The 25000-nt window shown below is 44.1% G+C and overlaps 2 protein-coding genes across 2 annotated transcripts in view; one reads left to right on the plus strand and one right to left on the minus strand.

Moving 5' to 3' along the window:
* Positions 1–25000, plus strand: part of cacna2d3a (calcium channel, voltage-dependent, alpha 2/delta subunit 3a) — a 307539-nt gene that overhangs the window by 193694 nt on the left and 88845 nt on the right. The window contains exons 24-27 of the mRNA XM_063208921.1: positions 5847–5940; positions 6792–6887; positions 7101–7222; positions 20788–20865. Coding sequence (XP_063064991.1) covers positions 5847–5940; positions 6792–6887; positions 7101–7222; positions 20788–20865 — 390 coding nt within the window. The remainder of the gene's footprint in view (positions 1–5846; positions 5941–6791; positions 6888–7100; positions 7223–20787; positions 20866–25000) is intronic.
* LOC134457116 (complement C1q-like protein 2) overlaps positions 23334–25000 on the minus strand; it is a 2433-nt gene continuing 766 nt past the window's right edge. The window contains exon 2 of the mRNA XM_063208924.1: positions 23334–24095. Coding sequence (XP_063064994.1) covers positions 23473–24084 — 612 coding nt within the window. The 5' untranslated portion in view covers positions 24085–24095 and the 3' untranslated portion in view covers positions 23334–23472. The remainder of the gene's footprint in view (positions 24096–25000) is intronic.

Here is a 25000-nt window from a genome sequence, read left to right on the forward strand (position 1 = left end):
CATGCGGTCAACAAAAATTGTGCTCTCCCATGCCTACCCCTCTCCCTACCAGTGAGCAGGTGCACAGGTGCCTAAATACCACACTAATTGATACCCTACACTCACGTGACACCCCGCGGTGATCGCCAAATTAAAGGATAGTTCCGGCGTAAAATGAAAGTTTCACCATCGCTTTCCCATGCCACATAATGTATCTAATGATGAGCCATTCCGGGCAATGCCGCGCCGTTATGGAGTTAGCTAATTTTAAGCTTTTTTGTGAAAAACGCAGCCAACGCATCACGGCGGGGCCAATTCTAAACCTATTCTTTTCTGATGTTTCCCCGCTATAAACAACTTCAAAAACGCTACACACTTCATCACAAAGGTCTCGTCAATCAAACCGAGGCACAGATAATGTCATCGGACCACACAATCTTTCACTGGCCAGTGTTTTCAGAGGTGTCTCACTGTTGCAACTCTCTGACCCGGATGCAGGCTACTCAATCAGGTGGCTAGGTAGGCTAAACATGGTCCGCGGTTCGCACCGGCTGCGACCGTAAAATGAAAAGCTGGAACCCCGACCGTTTTCACCGACTGCCACTGTCTAAACCAGCCATATTACGGGAATGGCTAATAGCATTAGAAGTGGACGAAACTGGCGTAAAAACCCGGAGGGATTTGTGGTATGGTAATCGACTTCAAAAGGGGGCTACCCTGGGCTTTCCCATGACGAAGGCGCTATGCAGCTGTGATTGAGCGTTCTGTGAGAGCAGGTAAGTCACAACACCATAGCTCTTTTCACTTAAGTCTGTGGAATGATGCAACTGTGCAGTGGTCACTTCACCAAAGTCTGGTGGTTTCAGGCACCGTGTAACCTGCGACTGTTCCAATTGGCTGAGCTCTTCTAGCCAGAGTCTCCATTCCTGTGCAGCGGGCGCTGGTATTGGATGGTCCCAGCCAAGTCCATTCTTACACAGCTGTTTCAGGAGGATTCTGGCAGTGAGGACAACGGGACTCAGGATGGAATAGATGGAACTGACGGTGGAGAGGATTCCCCTTCTTGCACCATCATCTTACAGTTGAAGGCGTCAGACTGTCCAAATCCTTCATGTCCTTAGCCCTTTGCTCTTCTGGTATGGCGTCCATCACAGCACGCCGGTTGCACTTGAAACCACCTTTGACACACAGAGACACCAACTCTTTCTGCAGTTGCACAACTTCTTTCTCACTGGCTGCTCCTGCCAGGCAGTCATCGACATAAAAACAGTTTAAAACTTTATCAATCGTTTCATGTTGGAAACTTATTGCATTGTCTTCAGCACATTTTCTCACTTGACTGTTTTTCAACGGAAGTGCAATTTGGTAGTGGCCATCCAACGTTGTAGAATCTTCCACCAGCGTCATTAACTTTTCATCGTCTCTTGACATGCCAGGTTGTTCATACTTGTTGCATTCTGGGAAATCAGTCTGGAACTGCTGCTGCCAAAGCTCGTCCAGATTCACCACAGATATTCTGTTAACGGTTGCAGCAAAGTCATCACAGTCGCCACCTAGTGGTCCTGTAACAGTCCACCCAAGAAGCGATTTGATGGCAAACGGTCCATCATCAACACTGGGGATCACTTCTAGGGGTTCCATGGCCTTTGGCACGTTGGTGCCTATCAACAATTCCACCTCGGAATCAAGTTCTGGCAAATGAACGTTGTGTAGATGAGGCCATTTTTCAATGTCACTTTGATGTGGGATGTGGCTTCGACTGACTGGCATTCTTTGTTGTGTGTAGACGTATGGAAGTTGACAGAACTGGTCGCTGTCCAAAGCTGCCACCTCCAGTCCAGTGACTACATAGCTGTCCACAACCTTCTCTTGACTCATGGTGCGCAACAGAATACGTTTCCGTTTTCCAAACAGGCTGAGTTTGTTCATTAAGTTCTTGGTGCAGAAGACGGCAGTGCTGCCCTGGTCCAAAAAGGCATAAGTGGTGAGAATCTTATTTGTTTTCGTTGACTTGATCTGTACTGGTACGATTGGGAGCTTGCACTCACTGCTGCCAGCCCCAGTCAAACCACTTGACACCACAGTTCTGCTCACTGCTGATGCGCCTTCATCTTCAGAATCTTCAGAAGAATTGAGTCTTTCCTTGAACTGTATGTGAAGCATTGTTGGGTGTTTTGCACCACATGACTCGCAGGACAAACGCCTTTTGCAGTCCCTGCTGATGTGTCCGGTGCACAGACAGCCAAAGCAAACTCCGTTCTCCTTTAGAAATGCAATCTTTTCTCTGTGGGCCTTTTTCTTTAGCTGGGGGCACACGTCCAAAGGGTGTCCAGCGCCACAGAACAGACAAGTCATGGCTGGGCCATTGGCTGAAGTGCGTGCCGATACTACCGTGTTCCTTCCAACAGTATTCACGCTTGTAGCAAAGCTACTCCTTTTGGGTTGAGCGGTAAAACTTGTTCTGCTCACACCTTTAGTCGGTGAATCGTCTTGAATATTCCCAAACACAGGGTCGGTTAAAATCTTTGTTTGCTTTTCTATAAAATTAACAAGGTCACAAAAACCAGCTCTGTAGTGACGCCGCTCTTGTAGATCACAGGCCACTGTTCGCCAACGGTCTCTCAACTTATATGGCAACTTCTTGACAATTGTAAGCATATTTGCTGGCAAATCCAGTTCGTACATGTATTGCACATCACTCATCATATTACAGCACCCTCTCAGAAACTGTAATCTTGCAGGGTCTCCACATCCTCAGATTTAATGGGAGGCCAGGACAAAGCCTTATCCATGTACGCTGTGGAGATTCTTTGCTCGTCACCAAAGTGTTCTTGCAGTAGGGCCTTTGCTTGGGCATATCCCATGTCAGGGTTCGCATGCATGCAGCTCCTCACCAGATCTCGAGGACGCCCTCTGGTGAATTGTTCGAGGAAATACAAGCAATCACTGTAACTGTCGGACTTGCTCTCCACACCATTCTCAAAGGCTCTCATGAATGAGTGGTACTCCAATGGATCTCCATCAAAAACTTGAATGTCTCTTTTGGGCAAAAATGACAGTTGCTGTTGTTGTATGAGTAATTGTAAAAGGAGTTTTGTTTTTTTATGATTTCCAGAGCAGACGTGTTCTCACTGTTGGTTGAGCGACTTCCAGTGCTTGGTGCATTTTGTGATCGATTTTGTGACTGGCCTAGAGTAACTGGGTTAGAACTGGCTCCAGGTTTGAGTTGCTTTGTGATAGGAAACTGCACTCGAGTGTCACTGTGGGCTCCTCTGACTTTAGGCCTTACAGCTGGGCCGCCACTGATGTTAGGTATTTGCACAGGCTTTGTATTGGTGCTGATGGTCTGGGAAGGAGAGAAGCTGCATTGGCATTGAGTGTATTCACTTTGGGCCTGCTGACATGAGACTCCTTCGCCATTGAGCGTTTAGAGGAATGTCTACTGGCCACACTGGCAGACTTCAAAACATTCAATTTGGCCATGTGCACTGCAATCTCCTCGTCCATGGGTAATTTCTCCTTCCTTCTCCTTATCCGCTCCTCTTCCTCTTCCATGCTTCCATGCTTCTCCTGCGTCCTCTCTTGTCTTGCCAGTAGAGCTGCCAATTTGGCCTGGGCCTTGACACAGGGTTGAGAGATACTGGATAATAAAGATGATGGCCTGGTTGACACATTTGATATGCTGTCAGAGGGTTGCACTGAAGCTCTGCAGACATTTCAGTTTCTTTCTCTGGTTCATTTTGCATTTGGGTTTGACAAACATCATTTTGTTCACTTTGTTCACTCACAGGAGTTCTTTCAACAGAGTTAATTTGTGTTTCACATTCATTCAACCATGTTGTGACGTCATCTGTAAACCCACTTGTGTAGCTTTCAATACTTGCGAACCATTCATTTTGATTTTCTTTCACGTCTGGTGGCAACAAAGGGGTTAATGTGTCATGCAGTGAAACGGAGGAGTCATACAGTTGCTTTAGTGTTTCAAGATTTCTTTTCACAAGAGTGACATTTTCATTTCTTTTCATAAGTTCTTTCATGGAGGGAATTAAATCTTTGATTTTGTTAACGTTTGTTTTTCGATCCTTTTGCAATGTTTCTATTTTTAGTAACAATGCTTTTTCAGTTGGTTTTGCGTCACGCTTGGGACGACCGTCAACATCAACACCATCGGGTTCACCTTTATCACTCATGTTGCAATGTTAAACAATTCAGCGTTTGCCGTGTAGCAAGCCTCAACAAGTTTCACACTTCACAATTTCACAAGCCTTCACGTTTCAAGCACGTAACCCATTTACGTTTCCAACCATGACATTCAACTTCGGCAGCGCATCCAGCGTCATCAAGCGGCAAACATCAAAGCGGCCCTCTTCCCCAATGGAAGCCGAATCTCCGACTGCGTTTTCCAATACACAGCGAAATGGATTAAATACAGGCCTACCGCTTTGGAGTTGCTTGGCTGTCTGTGGTTGAAGTTGTGGTCCACGAATCCACAGCTGTTTCCAATCAACTGTGGCGGTCGTCTTCCTTGTGCGTAATCCAGGTAACGTGAAAGGCAAACTTGTCGGGCTTCTAAAACTACACTTTTTTGTTGACAAAAATGTGGCGGCTAAAATCCACTGGTGCCGCCGAGAGGTTGGTTGGGAGGTTTAAAAGCTGACGCGCAAACACTTGTCTTCGTTCGTTGTTCTTTATTGAAGTTTTATCCAGTTCCATACAAAAGGTTAAAAACGCATACTAAAACCGCCACCATGCAGTGTGCAACTGGTGCGAGTTAAAGTGCCAAAGTGCGTTAAAAGAGCAAATGTTTCGATCATGCGGTCAACAAAAATTGTGCTCTCCCATGCCTACCCCTCTCCCTACCAGTGAGCAGGTGCACAGGTGCCTAAATACCACACTAATTGATACCCTACACTCACGTGACACCCCGCGGTGATCGCCAAATTAAAAGCCATTACAAAAAACACATGACCAGGCATATGGCCGCTACTCACTCACTCGGCCATGTATTCATAGGCAGTTGTGGTTCTACACTAATTTATTCCCAGAGTGAGATGATGTCCAGAATCCCCAGCCACCCCCAATGAGCCATACTGTATGAGCACAGTGAATATAAAAGTTGACGTCTGCTCCTGTCAAACCATACAATGCGGGATGTTATGCGTTTCATTTGAAAGAGGAGAATCTAAGCTTTCCGCCGATATATGATATGTGCCTGTAGTCTACACTGAAACATGGCCGAGACCGTCATGAATTCATAACTACAGATCCCATCAGGTACATTCTGATTCATGAGGATACTTGAATTTGTAATTGAGGTGGCAATGCGACAAATGTCAGAAACCTACCATTGGAAAGGGCAGGAACAAACCTATCACATCTAAACATGTTGGTTAGATTTCACTCTTCTGTCCAGTTTAATGGATAATCAAACCTTTTATTCACCTCTGGCTGTTCAATGGATGTCTACAACGTCCATACAATCGAAAAAAAATATTGGGAAAAATAAGGGTGACCCCAAACTTTTAGTGTTAGGTATCTTCAGAGGACCATATATAATTGACATCCACTAGGAGACTTTTTCTCCAGCTCAGCCACTTGTCATGGGCTCTGGCACCAGAAGAAACTACTTTAAAAAGTCCACACAGAGATATTACATACTGTAACATACAGTAACATGCACATAGATTAAGGGCCTTGCGTTTCAATAGGGGAAACCTGGCTACTTTAATCTTCCTCTTCTCTTCAGACTCCCATGCTTTGATCTGCTTGAAGGGACTGTTCCATGGCATCCTTGGTAAAGTATATGTGTATGTAACCCCATGGTTGGTGTTTTCTTATCGTGGTGTTTTGCTGGTTATTTTCATCAGGTGATAAGGAGTTGGTGCAGGAGGTGCTGTTTGATGCCGTGGTCACTGCTCCATTGGAGGCTTACTGGACCAGCCTGGCTCTCAACAAATCAGAGTATGTTCTGTCTGTCTGTCTGTCTTTCTGTCTGTCTGTCTGTCTGTCTGTCTGTCTGTCTGTCTGTCTGTCTCTCTGTCTGTCTCTCTGTCTCTCTGCCTGTCTGTCTATGGTATCTGCCACTTTGGGGTTTGTCTGTCTCTATGTCTGCCTATGTCTCTCTAGTCTGTGTCTGTCCTGTCTGTATGTATGTCTGTGTAAATGACATTGTTTTTGTTGTTAAATTCTGCACATATTATCTCTGCGTCTGGCTATTTCTGTGTTGTTGATCTATTTTCCAGTGTCATGTTCGGTGTGCATAGCAACGTTTTCAATGTGAAATTGTGCGTTTGTGTACATTTTCTGGCCCTCTTCGCAGGATTAACATTCAGTATTTCATGACCGTAATTCTCTCTCTCTCTCTCTCTCTCTCTCTCTCTCTCTCTCTCTCTCTCTCTCTCTCTCTCTCTCTCTCTCTCCCTCTCTCTCTCTTTTTGTTAGCTTTTATAATGTGTTGAGTGGCCACGGCACAGGCCACTTTATTGCTTGTCTGAGTGCAAGGGACAGATTCATGAGACACACTTTGGCTGGTGCCGCATGATCGTATATTACTCCCTGCATACAGTATGTGTGTGTGTGTGTGTGTGTGTGTGTGTGTGTGTGTGTGTGTGTGTGTGTGTGTGTGTGTGTGTGTGTGTGTGTGTGTGTGTGTGTGTGTGTGTGTGTGTGTGTGTGTGTGTGTGTGTGTGTGTGTGTGTGTTGTGTGTGTTGTGCTTGTAAGTGTGTGTGCATGTGTGTGTGTGTATTGGAAGCCTCTCTATTGTAGCATGGCGTCATCGTCATGACCTTTTCTTGTTCCCTCGCTCGTGCAGGAACTCCGACAAGGGGGTGGAGATAGCTTACCTGGGCACTCGCACCGGCCTATCACGGATCAACTTGTTTGTGGTGCCTGATCAACTGACCAATCAGTAAGTAAGGGGATTGGTTAGCTGGGGTGTCCGTCATTGATTGATTGAGCGCTGCGAATTGATTGAGCGTTGAGAAAAGGCAGGAAATAACTTTCGGATGTTGTTCTCCTCGTCTCTCTGCCTGTGTGTGTCTGTGTCTCTGTGCGTGTTTTGTGTGTGTGTCTGTGTGTGTGCATGTGTGTCTGTCACTGGTGTATACGTGTGTGTTCTAAGAGACTTCCTGACAGCTGAAGACAAAGAAGGAGTTTTTACAGCAGACCACTTTCCTCTGTGGTACAAGAGGGCCGCCGAACAAATACCTGGCACCTTCGTCTACTCTCTGTCTATTCACCCAGGTAAGCACACACACACACACACACACACACACACACACACACACACACACACACACACACACACACACACACACACACACACACACACACACACACACACACACACACACAGACTCAATCATTCACAAACACATAGTCCTACATCCACACAGAAGCCTCACACCTTTTACATTTACAGTACAGACAACACATGCATGCACACACACACACATTCTCAAACACACGTGCGCACGCACGCACGCATGCACGGGCGCGTGCACACACACACACACACGCAAACACACACACACACACACACACACACACACACACACACACACACACACACACACACACACACACACACACACACACACACACACACACACACACACATCCTCACATCTCCCTAAAGTCACTTTTCATTCTCCTCACAGTAAATATATCAGGCTTCACTGCTGGTTCCCCAGTCCAAGTGGACACGTATCTTAGATCTGTGCTTTGCTCTGGTATGTGGAAACGTATCAACACAAATAAAACACCTCAGAGATCCTTGCAACTCCGACCATTCTCTCTGGATCGCAATCCTACCCTCCCTCCCCTGTTCTCTCTCTATTGTCTTTGGGTTGCCGTCTCGGCTTCTCTTTCTCAGTGTCTCTCACTACTTCAGATGCATACTGCATGTAGATACAGCAGATACATATTCACACTTAAAGGCACACTCACAGACCCCCGCACCCCCGCACACTCACAGACACACACACACACACACACACACACACACACACACACACACACACACACACACACACACACACACACACACACACACACACACACACACACACACACACACACACACACACACACACACACACACACACACACAGATACTATCCAACACATACAATCTGTGTACAGTATGTATCTACTGAATGTAGATACATATTGACACATAAAGGTATACTCTTATCCAACATATACACTCCATTATTGTTTTATTCCTCCTGTTACTTACATTCTCTGCCTCTCTTCTCTGGCCTCCTGCTCACTGTAAACTAGGGGTCGACCGATACAGGTTTTTTAATGGCCAATGCGATACCGATTTTTTTTTCATCACCCTTAGCCGATACCCGATTTCCGATACCCGATATTTGGGGCCGATATGGGTTAAAAAAAAGGTTAAAAAATAGCAAATATTCCAGATCAAATTGAGGTAGAACTTGTAACACCCACTTTAACAATCAAGTAAGGTCTAACAATCAAGTAATAAAATAAAGTGTCTTGGTGCTTTTAAAAAAAACCCGAATGACATAAAATAATAAATATTGTGTATCGTCCAAAACCACACGCATATCGGCCGATACCGATACACTTAAAAAATGCAAATATCGGACCGATACATATGCATATATATGTATCGGTCTATCCTTACTTTAAACCGTCTGCACTGTATGTACATGTGTATCTCTAAGGATACATGGATGAGGGCTGAGCTGTATGTCTTATGCTCTGGAGGCGTAGAATCACTGCTTTGATTAGATACTGAAACCGGGGGATGGCTTCAAAAATCGCTCTCCCACTATCTCTCTCGTTCTCTCTCTGTGTCTGTCTTTTTTTATGTATTTCTCGGGTTTTCTGTCTGCAACCATCTCCCTCTCATCACTTTCTCACTTTCTCGGTGTCTGTCTGCCTGTCGGTTTGTGTGTCTGTCTCTGTCTCTGTCTCTGTCTCTCTTCCTCTCTCTCTCTCTTCAGGGGATTACCTCAAAAAGCCGCATGAGGCTTAGAGCAGGAACAGTTTTGGGAGCTTAGGTGTGTGTGTGTGTGTGTGTGTGTGTGTGTGTGTGTGTGTGTGTGTGTGTGTGTGTGTGTGTGTGTGTGTGTGTGTGTGTGTGTGTGTGTGTGTGTGTGTGTGTGTGTGTGTGTGTGTGTGTGTGTGTGTGTGTGTGCATTTGTGAGTTTTGTCTGTGTGTTTGTGTGTATGAATACTATGCACTTGCACTATGCACTACTGTATGCAGCAGTGGCTGCAGTAGTATAGAGGTTTCGGTGCTGTGGGTGTGGGGATGACGTGGATTATGCACACATACATTTTTGTAGTGGAGGTCTGCAGCCATCCACAGCCACTCAAACACAGCTTATCGCCATCAAGGCCACTCTTTAATGAATAGCTCTTCTCGCTCATGTGAAGGGACGAGGACAGAGAGAGAAAGAGAGAGAAAGAGGAGAACAAGGGATTTAAATGAGAATGGGAGAGAACCCGCACATCCCCTGAACACACCGCCAACCCACTAACACCAACACCACGATAACCATCCTCTACTTTTTCCACTCCTTCTTTTTATGTCTCTCTCTTTTTTTCCAAGACATCCTGTTTTCCCAGTCAATACTCCAATATAAACAGGAGAAGTGGGATTGAGATGGAGAGAGGGGGAGAGCGAGAGAGAGTATGTGAGAGAGACAGAGAGACAGAGAGAGAGAGAGAGAGAGAGAGAGAGAGAGAGAGAGAGAGAGAGAGAGAGGAACAAAGCCATTGAGAGAAGGGAAGAGCGGGAGAGAGAGGGAGAGAGGGAGAGAGCGAAGGATGCTGGGAGACGTCTCGGGCCTCGGTTCAGTTCAGGGTCCGCCGCGTTGCGTGGCCTCGTATCCGTGTGGTGTGATTGATAGTCCTGCACGATGTTGTGTTTGAAGTGGGAAGTGGGCTGGGACAGTGGTGGGAGTAGGGGGGGGGGGGAGACATTACAGTGAATTGCATGGGAATGGAAACACTGGTGTAGGTAAGTATGGTAGGGCAATTAGCACTCAAGGACACTATGACCCACTACATGACCCAGACTTTACTTTTGTTCTCTTTTATCGTATTTGTGTTTGAGGCAAGTTTATGGATAAAAACATGTACAGCCGTCTCAAAAAGTTTTGTCGCCTATCCATCTGTTTGGAACAACAGCTAATAACCTGACTTTCAATTAATCACTTGGCTTCAGAAGTCGCTCATATGAAAGCTACAACCCTCCCAAATGAAGTTTTATGTTCAAAAATAAATTTCATGCGCCAAAGGAAGATTGACCATTTAGGGCGGAATTCTCCCACCCGCTTAAGTCAAAAAAAGTGTGGAACAGCGCCTCCGAGCTTACTCAAGCCAGTGAGTAAGCGGGGCTTACGCACGATTTCTTCAGTTGCGCACTTTGGGTGGGGCCAGGCCAAAATCAGGGAGTTTCCCATGTTAATCGATCCTAAGCGGATTCTCCCGACCACTTACGCGGGTTTGCCTTTACGCGCATCAAAGGGCTGTAGTAAGGTCAAGCGCCACTATGAGGTAAAATGCAATATTGCATTTGATGCTCGCTTGGCTCGCATTTTGAATATGTTACACGGTAGGCTATGCTTTGTTGATGTTCCTTACCGTCAGCGTGAGTCCAAATCGAAATTCATTCACAGTTCCATATAAACATCCTACATTAATTGTGACAAAATATAACCAGCTGTCCAGAGCATGTTCTCATATCGGTGAACTTACAAACAAAAGCAGGCAATTAATTCATCAGTATGAGGATCATCATGTTGTCCCCACGGACGGTAAAACCAAAAACACCTCGTTGCACCATGCGCAAGTAAGTTGACAAGGCACGTCAGACTAAAGACCGCTGTTCCAGTCGTCCTAACAGCCAAAGTATGCCTATTCAAAAAACAACCGTCACCATTTTACTATGTTGTAGCCACGACGTTAAGTAGGCTAAATGTTTTTTTTATTGCAACTCCTCCACTTTTGTGATTTATTGGCACTCGTGCATATGTGCACGTAGCCTATTAAACTTTCTGAACTGATGCCCGACATACAAAACCACCACCTACTGAGGTAGGCTACAGGTTGTCCTATCTGTTTTTGTAAGGCAGAAAATATTTCCTGAATGTCATTACAGCTAAACGTAAAAGGGTAGGCCTACATATCAGAGCATGTCTTTGGCATTTCGCTTCTGGTCTCTATTACACCCCATCAGCTGCGCGTTTAAGTCCATGGCCTGGCATCGCATGCCCATGTCCAATTAATTCCCATGTCTGCGACAGAGTATAAAGTCTTCGTTTTTTCATGACGATTGATTTCCTTTTTCATTCTTCGGCATGCATGTAGCCTAAGTGTAATATGCTGACGGACAGCTGAGATCCACATATTTCCAATGATATTAAAGTCACGTTGCTGTACAGAGAAGCGGAGAAGCACTTTTAAAAGTCAGCAAATACAATGTGTTTATTACTGTGGGAATTAGCTGTGGGAATGATCAGCATTTTAAATCAGTTTTTGATGTCCGGAATTGTCCAGGCAACACGCCAAACTCCATTTTTAACAAAACGTTTCATCATGTTTATTATTTCAATCAACCTGTTGCGCACCATAACACTCAGCGGAGTTCCCGCCAAAAGTACACATTGCGTTTCCATCTCAATATCTCACCTCCACTACTCGCCTTGTGTTCCTGAAAATGAGCTGAGGTTAGATTTTGAGGTGCTTTTGCAAGAGGACATTTAGCACGTGGTTTTAAATTCAAAGTTAAAGTTCAGTGTTGGATCTCAATGGACTGCCGAGGTTTTCACATGGTTGATCTGAAAATCCATGCCTCATAGTTTCCTTGTAGCCACAACTGATGAACTTGGCGGAGACTCGTCCCCCCATTTAGCATATATCATGCCTATGTTGGGCTACGCGCTGTTTTTCTGAGTTAAGCGCGAGGGGTGTGGCGACGTTCTAGAGGGGAGAATACGCGCAAGATAAGACCGCGTAAAATATGCGTGCGTAAAACCGACTTAAGTGGAGACGGGAGAATTCCGCCCTTAATGAACACATGAATGGCAGGTTTTCACAAGACAAAAGTTTTGTCGCCTGTCGAACATAATGTGAAAATGAGCAGATAAGTCACTTCAAAACACTTCAAATACTTCATACTTAATCACTGAATCACTCTCACCTCTTCAGATAATCAACTTTGGCCTTAGGTGTATGATTAGGGTCATTGTTATCATGGAAAGCAACACAATGAAAAACAATGAAGGTCAATGAGAGATGATGACATATTCGCTATTCGTAGAGCAATACATGTTTAAATTCACGATTTGATAAAAGCCCTCAAACACCAGCAGCATGAATACAGCTCCAGAGCTGTATACTATCCCTACCATGTTTCACTTGAGGCACCATGTATTTTTTTTCATATTCTTCTTCTCCAACACCATATAGTTTTGTTGATATCAGTTTTAAAATGATTGATCTTGGGATCATGACTTCAGATTATGAGTCCAATTAGCCTTCTTTTTTTCAGAATTAGACCTGTCACACTCTTGGATGTTTTTTTTGTGACAGGACAGTGGGAGAGACTTTTTTAGTGAGATGGATAGGCGACAAAACTTTCTGAGACGGCTGTATATCCTTAGGAGAGTAATCTGTGCATATTTGGAATATATGTCTTTGGTTGTAGTTGAGCATAAAGTAAGTACTGGTAGTGTATTGGTAAACTCTAAAAATGATTCCATTCGTAATTATAATGGGTTGTGTGTTTTATATTTGTCAAAATATGAATCGAATTATAAAAAAAATACATTAATGAATTGAAAAGCTACAAGTACACTGTCTTCAGTACGAATGCGAATTTCTCAGATATGTGTGAAAGTGGACACAAATACGTCATTGGTTACGTCACCATGCGACAGGCATGGGTGACATTGGAACTAGTGGTGTCAACAATGATCGATTCGCCGATGCAATCTAATGCGGGGCATGGGCGATCCAGAATCGATCCGGCAAGTTCCAGAATCGATCTGGCAATTTCCATGGATATTTCGGGAGCAAATGAATGTTAAATAAAATAAAAGCACTTCAAATCATTGGAAGACTGATACAGACTGATACAGAAAACAGCCAATAAATTGTTGCTCAGTATCTGACTACTTGTATTGCCTCATCATGACTGACATTTGTTTTGCTTTCAGTAGAAATTTAATAATAATAATAATAATAATAATAATAATAATAATAATAATGCATTTTATTTAAAAGCGCCTTTCAAAACTCTCAAGGACACTGTACAGAGAGAAACAAAAATAAAACAAGACACATTTACAGAATTTTAAACAAAATAAATAAATGAATTAAAAAAAAAAAGATGAAATAAAATAAAACAGAGATTAAGAATCATGACGAATAGGCAATCTGAAACAGATGGGTTTTTAGCCTGGATTTGAACAGGGGCACAGAGTCAATATTGCGGATGTCAGGGGGAAGGGCATTCCACAGCTGAGGAGCAGAGCAGCTAAAAGCTCTATTACCCATGGTATTAAGACGGGCTGAGGGGACAGAGAGGAGAATGGAGGAAGAGGAACGGAGGGGGCGGGAGGGAACAGCAATGTGAATAAGATTAGATAGATAAGGGGGGGGCAAGATTGTGGATAGCCTTGAAGGTGTGGAGAAGTAATTTAAAATGAATATATATATTTGATAGGGAGCCAGTGGAGATGTTGCAGTGCAGGGGTAATATGGTGACAGGAAGGGGTTTTAGTAATGATGCGGGCTGCTGAGTTCTGGACCAGTTGGAGCTTGTGGAGAGATTTTTGAGGGAGACCAAAGAGGAGAGAATTACAGTAATCAATGCGGGAGGTGACAAGACTGTGTACAAGAATGGAGGTAGAATGGGAAGTGAGAGAGGGGCGGAGACGGTTAATGTTGCATAGGTGAAAATAAGCAGATCGTGTGATGTTGTTAATGTGGGAGAGGAAGGATAGAGAGCCATCAAGCATGACGCCCAGACTCTTAACTTGAGGGGAGGGGGAGACAGGAGAGTTATCAATTGAGAAGGAAAAACTATCTGCTTTGGATAAGGTGGATTTGGTGCCTACTAGTAGGACTTCAGTTTTGTTAGAATTGAGTTTCAAAAAATTGGAGGTAATGCATTGCAATGCATTGTAGAATTGAATCGGATCGGATCGCATAGAATCGAATCGAATCGAACCGCTACCTCCCGAATCGTGATCGAATTGGATCGTGAGGGCAGTGCCAATCCACACCACTAATTGGAACTCAGGGAATTCTGACCAATCATAACAACTACAACCAAAGATGCACACATATCCCAAATATGCACTGATAATTTTTCTATGGGTACAGAACAAAAAGTCCTAATTTTTACTCCATATGGATGGGTCTTCATTGGCTGTGTGTGTGTGTGTATGTGTGTGTGTGTGCGTGCGTGCGTGCGTGCGTGCGTGCGTGCGTGCGTGCGGGCGTGCGTGCGTGCGTGTGTGCGTGTGTCTACTCTTAGGTGTTTGTGTTGTCTGTGTTGACTGTGTGTGTATGACAGCATGTCATTTTGAGCGTTAGGGGCCAAAAAACTTGGGTGGGTGAATGTGTGTGGGTGTGCGTGTGTTTCTGTGCTTACCTTTCATCATCAGTATGCATTATTAGCGTGCCCATAATGCTGCCATTAACTATGACGATGATGGCTAAGATGATTATGACGATGAAGATGAGGATGAGGATGATGATGATGATGAGGATGGATGGGCAGCAGCAGTGGCCAGTGAAGAGCTCACCTTGACTGAAGTGGCTCCTGGCATGTGAAACAGTCCCCTGTGACTGTAACTGTGTGCCACACTAATGTGAGAGAACTACTCCCTCTCATGGCCGCCAGTGGAATCACAACACCAGCACAAACTCAATATTGAAGTGCCAGACAGAGACAGAGGGAAATAGAGCTGAGAGAGAAAGACAGAGAGAGAGAGAGAGAGAGAGAGAGAGAGAGAGAGAGAGAGAGAGAGAGAGAGAGAGAGAGGGGAGAGGGAGAGATGGAAGTGCAGGTTGGTGTGAAATGTGTCTGATGTATCATTAAGATTAGTGACCCATTTTTGTGTCCCTCCTTCGCCTGGGGTGTAAGGCGTGTCTTTAACCTCCAGAGCTGTGTGCTCTGATACACCACCTGGAGTCTCCTTGCATTGTCATCACACAGCTACACAGGTGTACACACAGTTCCACCGATGGTATTGACACACACACCTCTCCATACACACACATACACACATATGTACACTCATATTGGGAGGGAAAGTAATCTCATCACCCCCTGCTGGCAACGTTCCAAGCCCCTGCAACAAATGAATGGGTTTTTTCTTTGTAAAATTACATCTCGGCCCTGACGACGAAGTAGAAGTAGTGACAGTCATATAATGTGCATGTTGGACCGTTTTATCGAATCGGGTGGTAAAATGTTCGGTTTTTCACTGATCTGAACTGAATTTAATATTCTTTAAAAAGCTAGTACAGAACTATACTGACTGGTAAGTGTGACGTGTTTACTCCATGTAATTAGCATAGCCAAATTAGCATAGCCAAACATGAGCCAGAGAGGTGGTTACTCGTCACCACAGAAGCCATCATATCTACTAGAGAAGTTAAAACCAAACCAATGTAATCGCGTGTATATATGTTTAATAAGAAGACAATGTGGAACTCACAGGATTACAAGAATGTGAAGATATGCGAATAACTTGCGTTCATTCGCGTTCATTTGTTTCTCTGTGTTGTCAACGAGGCACGAAGCACAGCATGCTGGGAGATGTAGTCCGTTTCCGACCAGATTGGCACAATTTCTATTTTTCTTAAAAGGGCAAAAAATGATTTAGGATTTTCACAGGTAGTAGTTAATCCTATTGTGTACGCTGAAAATGTGTCTGTTGTTATAGTTCCTAGCCATATCTTTGTGGGATTTTTTTAAAAACTCGTCTATGGGAGTTTCAATAGGATCGCCCTGGTGTTTGGAACGTAACCGCTAGGATCGCTGTTTTCCACTTTCCCTCCCAATTTATACACATATGCATTCACATTTAGATAGATAGATTTAGATATAGTATGATCACAGACACACGTGCGTGCACGCACGCACGCACACACACACACACACACACACACACACACACACACACACACACACACACACACACACACACACACACACCACTCAGTTTCTGGGTCAGGCAGAAAACCCGCTCAGTTTCTCAGAACCAACCACTGCCCCACACTTCTCTGGAGCACCAGCAGGCAGGCAGGCAAGGCAGGCAAGACAGGCAAGACAAGCAGGCAGAGAAGCATCAGGCAGGCAAGCGTCTTCTTAAGCCTTCCCATTAGAGCATATTTGTTTACAGCGGTTTGCATATTACAAACCCAAAACACTTCAAACGGACCCTCTCTCTCATGCTAATATGACATTTTCATGTTTTTTTCCAAACAGTGCCATTCCAGACATAATTGTGGCACGCCGTGAGACTTTGAGCCTCTCGCTCACTCGCTCGGAGCTCACTTGCTCACTTGGAGTTTTTCTCCCTCCTGAGCTTCTCCTCTCTCCGGGGTCCCTGTTTGGCTCACCAGCTGGGCCTCTGATGCTCAAGTTACCCCTCGAGTGCCAGCGATTTAGCTAGAGAGAAACTAGACTGACCCCCTTTCAAATTGAAGCTGGGTGTGTTTTTTTCCATTCAGGCTTTTTGTATTGTTGTTGCATTGTCAGCCCAAGTTCGTTTAGTGGAATGGTTTTCAAGGGCCAAGACGTGTGACGGCCAGGAATTGGTACTTTGTTTTTTTGTTCGTCAGGCTTTAGTTGTTATTGTTCCATTCCATGCGGTTATTTGTGTGGTTAATCTTTTGGCGAGACTCTAGTGTAACGAAGTGTGAAATTCACAGTAATTCCTGTTTCTACCACTCAGCACTCAGCGTTTTCTATGTTGTTCATTGTACGATCGTATTTAATCCTCTTCAGTTCCATTTCTTGGGTTTTGTTTCTTTTTTTCTGTCTTTGCATTCCCTTGTTGTCTTGCTCTTATCTCTCCTTGTATCTTCCCATTCTCTTTTTTTCTTCTTTGTTCTGTTTCTTACTTTGATCAACTCCCACCTATTTCTTTTCCACTACTCAATACTTCACATTTGTTTTTTCTTTGATTTGATTTCAGAACTAAGAGGAAAGCAATTATTTTTATTTTTTTTGCTTTGTGCATTTTTATCCTTTTGTAAAGCTCCCTTGTCCTCCTTAGTGATTTAATAAACGAACATCAAAGCGTTTTGTCGTTTTTTTTTTTCATTCCCTCTTTCCTCCCACTAGCACCCCTCTGTCGTTCTCTCTCCTTCTCCTGAGCTCTCGTTCTGTCACCCGGTTCCTTCCCACTTTCTTTCTCTGATTAGTCCAGGACAGTGTTTTGGCCCACAAGCTTGATTTCTGAAGTTTGAAATTAAATCTGTTAGGGCAAAGACCCTCTCTAGTTCTTTTTTCTCCCCTTCCTCTTCTTCTTCTTCTTCTTCTTCTTCTTCTTCTTCTTCTTCTTCTTCTTAGTCTTCTCTCTCTTTCTCTTCTTCTTCTCTCATCATCTCCTTCTCTGTCTTCTGCTCTCATTTTGTCATCTTCTCTCTTTCTTTCTTTCTTTCTTTCTTTCTTTCTTTCTTTCTTTCTTTCTTTCTTTCTTTCTTTCTTTCTTTCTTTCTTTCTGTCTTTCCCCCTCACTATCTCCTTCTTGCATACCTGCCGACCATTACGCATTTTGTGTAGCAGATACGGATTTTGACATCAAACTACGGCGCTGTCACTTCAAAATACGGGAAAAACCAATAGCAAGGTGTTTTCACGGGCCCTTATATATTATATTTCTCTGTAGACTTGCAACCAGCCAGAGCCGTAGATATGGCTCTGCTTGCAACTCTGGCGCTGGCCTTTCCATTGGCCAGCAACGTGTGGGGGGGAAATATTGACCAATCAGAGCGCTGGTTTAGGGGGTCTTCATTTGTTGTCGCTCCGCTCGAGTCGAGGTATCAGCTGCAGATAGAAAGTTTGCTTCGAAGACACACAAGCAGATAGACTACTCCTATAATCTCTGACACAAGTGTCCTCCTCCTGTCATCATATATTACCCATCTTGGTGCTGTCGCTGTAGTTTTACATGTGAGCACCGTCAAAATCACCGTTTCAAAGGTAAATGGGCTTTGAGAAAGGTAGCCTCAATGGGAATAGTGAATTGCGTCCAGTTGCTAAATCCGTAAACTTATGAAAATAAATAAAGCTCGAGGTCTGTCGTCCTGAACATAATGGTTCACCCAATGTTCCGTCGTATTTGACGGCAATATGTTGGTGCTTTTTATATATATATATTGGACCGAAACGAGATTACTTCCGAATGAGAAAATGTGATCGACTGCTGACTATTACTGCGCTATAAATTAGCAGATTAGCAGCGAAATAAATTCGGTTTCCCTTTGCGTCGGATCATTTTAACTGGGCGAAATAAAGCGATAGTTCTAACGGTTGTGTTCGGAGTACATCCGTAATCTACCATGACACCGTATAAAGACATAGGAATACTGGAGTCGTGGCCCATTCTGTGAACAGGTGTAACAGGTATTGTGCGTCATACCAAAATATGCATGACTCCACGACTAGAACTATCCGTAATCACGTATGGCAATCTATCAATAAAATATATTATCCTGTCATCATGTATGTGCAGAACACTGAACAATAGCCAACTCATGACGGCAAATGAGGGTAGATAGGCCAATATGTAGAGAAGTGGAAAAAAGAAGCGTGCATGCACCTCAAAAGTTACTGTGGAAGTTCCAAGTGGCCATTAGCCCTCGTCCATCAGTAGAGCCCATTGACAGTACCGGTAAATAGAATATACTGTCAATGGTAGAGCCACGTGACGTGTAGGCTACTGAATGGATGCAAGTGTGATTTTGATGTTAGCCCCCAAAGTAATAATATTAACCTGATATTATCCTAGCCTAGATACCACCTGTCTTTATCTTTTTCTCTACAATCTGCTGATACTTCTTCACAGTAGGTGACAACATCACCATTTATTAATATTGGGGGAAATGATGTAAGAATCATTGCAATTCAACTTTTTGTTCATAAAAATCACTGAAATGCATCTGTATTATATAATCAAATTATAAATTTCCCTACATATACCTTCTACAGCAAAAAAATAATAAGCAAATGCTTCAATGTCATACTCGATTCCAGCTCCTTAACACCCCCCAAGTGACCAAATGCTCTGTTTGGCTGGTACATAGGATAATTTACTAGCCAGACTGGTGGTATGTTTGACTTGTAAGATTAACAGCCATATTGGCTGGTGATCAATAAAGTTAATTTAGAGGCCTGAGTTCCAGCACACTATACCATAGCATTTTATTGGTGTCATGGTGTGAAACAAAAAAACATCTTCCATGAAAGTTTAATAATGTATGGTAGTTCAAAGTACTGTGAAGAGCAAGATAATCTGGTGAAATTGCCAGATACACGGGATGTTAGGCTAAAATGCATTAAAATGCAGGAAATTGCATTTAAGAAAAGCAATTTTTTCCTGGGAGAGGACCCCTACTCCCCCTGCCTGAATGAAGTGTTCCATATTTTCCCCCTTGACATTTGGCAACCCAAGGTGTGCAAAACAAAGTAGCCTCTCAGAGATGGGCCCGCCGGCGGCCCATGGTATTGCGCTGCGTTGACCACATTTTCTCACTTGTAGGTATTTGTTGCGCCGTGAATTGCCGCGCCGCGATAAATTGCTACTCAAAAAAAAATGTCAAGGTTGGCAGGTATGTTCTTGTCTCTCCCTCACTTTTCACTCTTTTCTCTCCTCCTCCTTCCTCACTCTCTCTCTCACAGCTGCCTCATGCATTCAGCCCTCACCAAGAGAGTTAAGCCCATTGGATGCAGATGGGAGACAGGGCTTTATTGAAATGGCATGTATTTTACACAGAACTGCTCACCCGCAGGCTCTCTCTCTCTCTCTCTCTCTCTCTCTCACTCTCTCTCTCTCTCTCTCTCTCTCTCTCTCTCTCTCTCTCTCTCTCTCTCTCTCTCTCTCTCTCTCTACGTGTGTGTCTCTCTGCCCGCTAGTAATGGCACTGCTCGAGCAGGCTTTCATTTTCTCAGAGTTTGAAAAGCTCAGCTCAACTCACATTAAGAGCCAATTTAATAAAAACACACTAACCCCCCGTATGTGTGTGTGTGTGTGTGTGTGTGTGTGTGTGTGTGTGTGTGTCTGTGTGTGCATGCGGGCATGCGTGTGTGGGGTGTGTGTTTGTGAGCACACGCAAAGCGCCCGCCGGGAATGTTAATGAGGACCTAATGGTCATTAGATATGGTAGGCTCAGTGGCAAGGCTCTCGCTGGGTTGTGGTGTTTGGTGCTGTGATCTACTCTGCGTGCGTGTGTGTGTGTGTGTGTGTGTGTGTGCGCGCACACGCGTGCGTGCGTGCGTGTGTGCGTGTGTGTTTCCGTACCTCCCTGCTTTTAGTTTCGGTCGGAGATTGCAGTAGACTTGCTGTCGTGTTCGCAGGTCAGTGGGGGGTGTTGGTTAATTCACGGGGTTGCTGAGGGATCAGTTTGAATTTTTAGCTGTCAAAGTAATAAATGTTTAAATGTTTTCCTTTCTTTCTTTCTCTGTGTGTGTGTGTGTGTGTGTGTGTGTGTGTGTGTGTGTGTGTGTGTGTGTGTGTGTGTGTGTGTGTGTGTGTGTGTGTGTGTGTGTGTGTGTGTGTGTGTGTGCGTGTGTTTACCAGGAAATGAGAACAAGAGTGTGGTGCTGGCCAGCACAGCCATTCAGCTCCTGGACGAGAGGAAGTCCCCCATCGCTGCAGGTAAGGACCTCACTTCCTCCTCCTGTTTAACACGGTTGCCATGGAGATCAGTCGGCCGATCATGGCAGACTACATGAGGCAAATATGCTAGTGACATGTCAAACTAGCGTGATGTACATTTTGGGTTTTGTTGTGCGAGGACATTTCATTGCTCTCAAATGTGTAGAGGTTTAAAGTGGTATGCTTTCCATATATTTCTCTTTTTTTACACACTTTCTGTTCCTGTCTTTCTCTCTCTCTCTCTCTCTCTCTCTCTCTCTCTCTCTCTCTCTCTCTCTCTCTCTCTCTCTCTCTCTCTCTCTCTCTCTCTCTCTCTCTCTCTCTCACACACACACACACACACACACACACACACACACACACACACACACACACACACACACACACACACACACACACACACACACGTACATGTACACATAAACGTACACGTACCTGTATGTGTCCAGACACCCAAAGACAAATGTACCTAGTTCCCTTATGCACTTGTTGGAAGTTGGGGGAGGTCAGCAAACTCAGCAGGTAACATTTCTTTTCTCCTCCATCGCTCCCTCCCTTTCTTTCTTCCCTTTTCTCAGTTTCTCTCTTTCTACCTCTGACATAGTTTTACTGTCCGTGTGCCTTTCTCTGCCTCTCTCCACGAGAGCCCATTTTAAACTGGGTGATCAGTTGATGCCTCTGGGCAGGGCCTGCTTGTCACTGGTGCAGTGTGCAGAGGGCCCAGTGGACAGGCAGGCAGGCAGCGTGGAGGAGGAGAACACTTAAAGGCACAATATGTGATATTCAGAGGTGTCAAAAGTAAAAGTAAAAGTAAAACAAAGAAAGGTAACTTATCTGAGTAACCAGTAGACCTGTGTACCCGTCTTACGATCAGCTTGTCTTACGATCAGCTTGTCTTGCGATCATTCTGCAATGATTGGATCAAGTTTGTGGTGGGTCCTTGTTTGGTTTCTTAGTGTCTTTCAGTAACAAGACAGTCTGTCTATCTAGGCACAACGGAGTAAATTATGTAACAGCTATGTAATATCATATGCTAGTGTTGCTCTTACAGTACACCTGGAATTTACTTTTACTTTTATTTTTGACATCTCTGGTGATATTTCTTTCATTTTGAAGTGTAATACGTGCAAAAATCGAACTATACAAAATGAAAAACGGTCCATCTAAATTTTAATCAATTAATCTACCTATAATGGTGTTAGTACATGAAATTTGGTACAAATCCATCCAACCATTCAGAAGTTATTGTGTAAACAAAAGTCTGTGACGGACTCACGGCCAGACGGACAACTGGAGAACAGTTATGCCTCCGGCCCAGTACCCTGAACAGCGTTCTCTCTCTCTCTCTCTCTCTCTCTCTCTCTCTCTCTCTCTCTCTCTCTCTCTCTCTCTCTCTCTCTCTCTCTCTCTCTCTCTCTTTGTACGAAATGACCAAATATCGCATTCTGGCCCTGGTTATAGCACTTCGTGGTTTCTCATTTTTGCATCATTCTTATCTGGTCAGCATATGGTGGATATCACACGGTGGTCATATCCCACGGGAGCCAGGAAACCTTGATCCAGCTGCTTTCAGATGGAATGGCTGACATATAATATATGCTCCACCCATGTTGCTCTTCTTAGGCAATCTGATGCTGAAAGATTTCAGGCATGGTGCCTGGAATCAGGCATGGGGCAGGTATGTTATAGCCTACATTTGCTAGGGCATAGTCATAATGCCATGACACTGACATTTTGGGATGATTTCAGGCAAGGAATTATGTCCTTCTTTCTGCCATGGTAATCTTATGCAATATCTTTACATTTTTACCTCACGGCCATGATCCAAGCAGTAATCTCAAAGCCCAGTAGTCCACAGTTGTATGATGGTCTTTCCATTATGTGTACACCTTGGCAGCATTGTATGGCTCAAATGTCATCCTGCAAACCTAATCGCAAAAATCGCCTTGTGTTGCCTATGTGCCGAAAATGACCTTTTGCTCCTGCCAAAATGTTGAAATACTTTGAGAAGGATGCTGTATGAATTGAGCTTTGCAGAACAGTGATTGGTGATTGGTTCAGCTGCTGTCACGTTTCCCAATCTGTCGGTAGCGGCCTAGCCTACGTCCATACACACACAGACACACACAGACAGACACACACACACACACACACACACACACACACACACACACACACACACACACACACACACACACACACACACACACACATACACACACACACACACACACACACACACACACACACACACACACACACACACACACACACACACACACACACACACACACACAATTTAATTCATTATCACCAACCCTCTACTTCTGGGTCTTCTGCTACATTGCTATTCAGATGTACTATATTGTACATGTACAGTATGTGGTCATAGATAGCGGGGACACATGTCACTGATTGCAGAAGTCCTTCTATTGTTGTATTGGTGTGTAATGATAACCCGACAGATATGCAGTATAAGACATTTATTTGATCATGATAAGGATGTACTTTTTTCATTTTTCAAACAAATGATAATGATTTACATTCATAATTTCTCAATCAAGTGATCACCAACATGAATGAGTGGTCATGGTGATCTTTTGGTGTTTAGAATATCATGAAGAGCAGGAAGCCACTGAAGGTACAGAAGTTATTATCAGTATCTATAAGCCTCTTGCCTTCTGGTATCATCAGGTTTATTGTATCTCCCTTCTCCAGCTCCAGAGTCAGGCCACTGGACAGATAGGTGGGATTGGCATCATTGCCATGATCATACAGCCACATGACCTTCTCTCCATTCTTATTCATCCTGATAACCATTGCCTCTGAGGCCAGATCATCCCTAACAGTGAACCTAAAGTAGTAGACTCCCCTGACTGGAGCTGTGAAGAAGCCAGTTGTGCTGCTGTAGGCCTCTCCAATATTGTTGATGACTCTACTGAACACTAAGTTCAGGTCTTTACTCCCAGCCACTATGTTTCCTGAGCCCAAACCTGCAGAGAAGGCCACCTTGGGTGTTGCTTTGATATATCTCTCCATGTTCTCCATTTCAGTCTCAGCGGTGGCCAGTCTGGTCTTCACTGCAGTCAGCTCTGTCTTCAGTCCCACCACCATGTCTCTAAGTTCCTTCAGCTCAGCAGAGGTGTCAGTGCCTTGACTCTGTGCCTTGACTCCACACATGGAGAGCAGCAGCAACAGCAGTGATATGGCAGCCCTCATCTTCCAAGTCACTGTAAAATAAAACATTCAACAGATTCCGACTGTCAAAATCAAAGTAAAGTCAATGTGTACTTTATTGTCAAATACCTCTGTAACTAGAAGCACTCAGAGAGCGCAGACCTCTGCTAAGGAAGCTGCTTGATAGAACATTTGATGTTATGCTATGTTGTTTCCCCAAATTCAATTTCTGGTCACTAGGGGCGTCTAGATTTATAGGCCAGCAATGGGGAAGAATATTTAAAGGACTAGTTCAGTCAATTTCAATATGCAGTTTTAATGCTCACACTACCCTGGACTTGTCAGTACCTGAGTTTTTTTTTTCTTCTTCTTCAGTCTTTTCCGAGATCTTGGTCATTGTAATGGGGGCAGCGCTTTGTTTACATTTCAAAAAAACATTTTTATTTATTCCCCAAAACATCCGAAAGGTTATACTGTACAACATCAGCAGACAACTAACAAACCTCATACCTTATGGGAAAATATTTGGAGTGGGCTTATGTTATTTTTTTTAAAATATAAACAAACGCTGCCCCATTAGAATAGCTCATATCTCGGAAAGGGCTTAGCCGAATAATGTGGCATCACCGGGTACTGACAAGTCAAGGGTAGCGTGAGCAATAAAACAGCATACTGTATTGAAATTGACTGAACTGGTCCTTTAAAAAGGTCCTGGTTCTGGTCCGTATCACCACCAGAATTCAATCACTTGTTCATTGGGTCATTACTCCACAAAACTTTGTCCAAATCCGGTGGCTCGTTTTTGAGTTATCCTGCTGACAGAATCTTTTAAAATGTCCTGGTTCCAGTTCCTGATCCGGATCACCACCAGAATTGAATCACTTGTTCCTTGGGTCATTATCAACAACTCCACAAATCCAAATTCGTCCAAATCCGTTGATTAGTTCTTGAAATGCTG

The sequence above is a fragment of the Engraulis encrasicolus genome, chromosome 10 (assembly GCF_034702125.1).
Source record: "Engraulis encrasicolus isolate BLACKSEA-1 chromosome 10, IST_EnEncr_1.0, whole genome shotgun sequence".
In the NCBI taxonomy this organism is placed as follows: domain Eukaryota; kingdom Metazoa; phylum Chordata; class Actinopteri; order Clupeiformes; family Engraulidae; genus Engraulis; species Engraulis encrasicolus.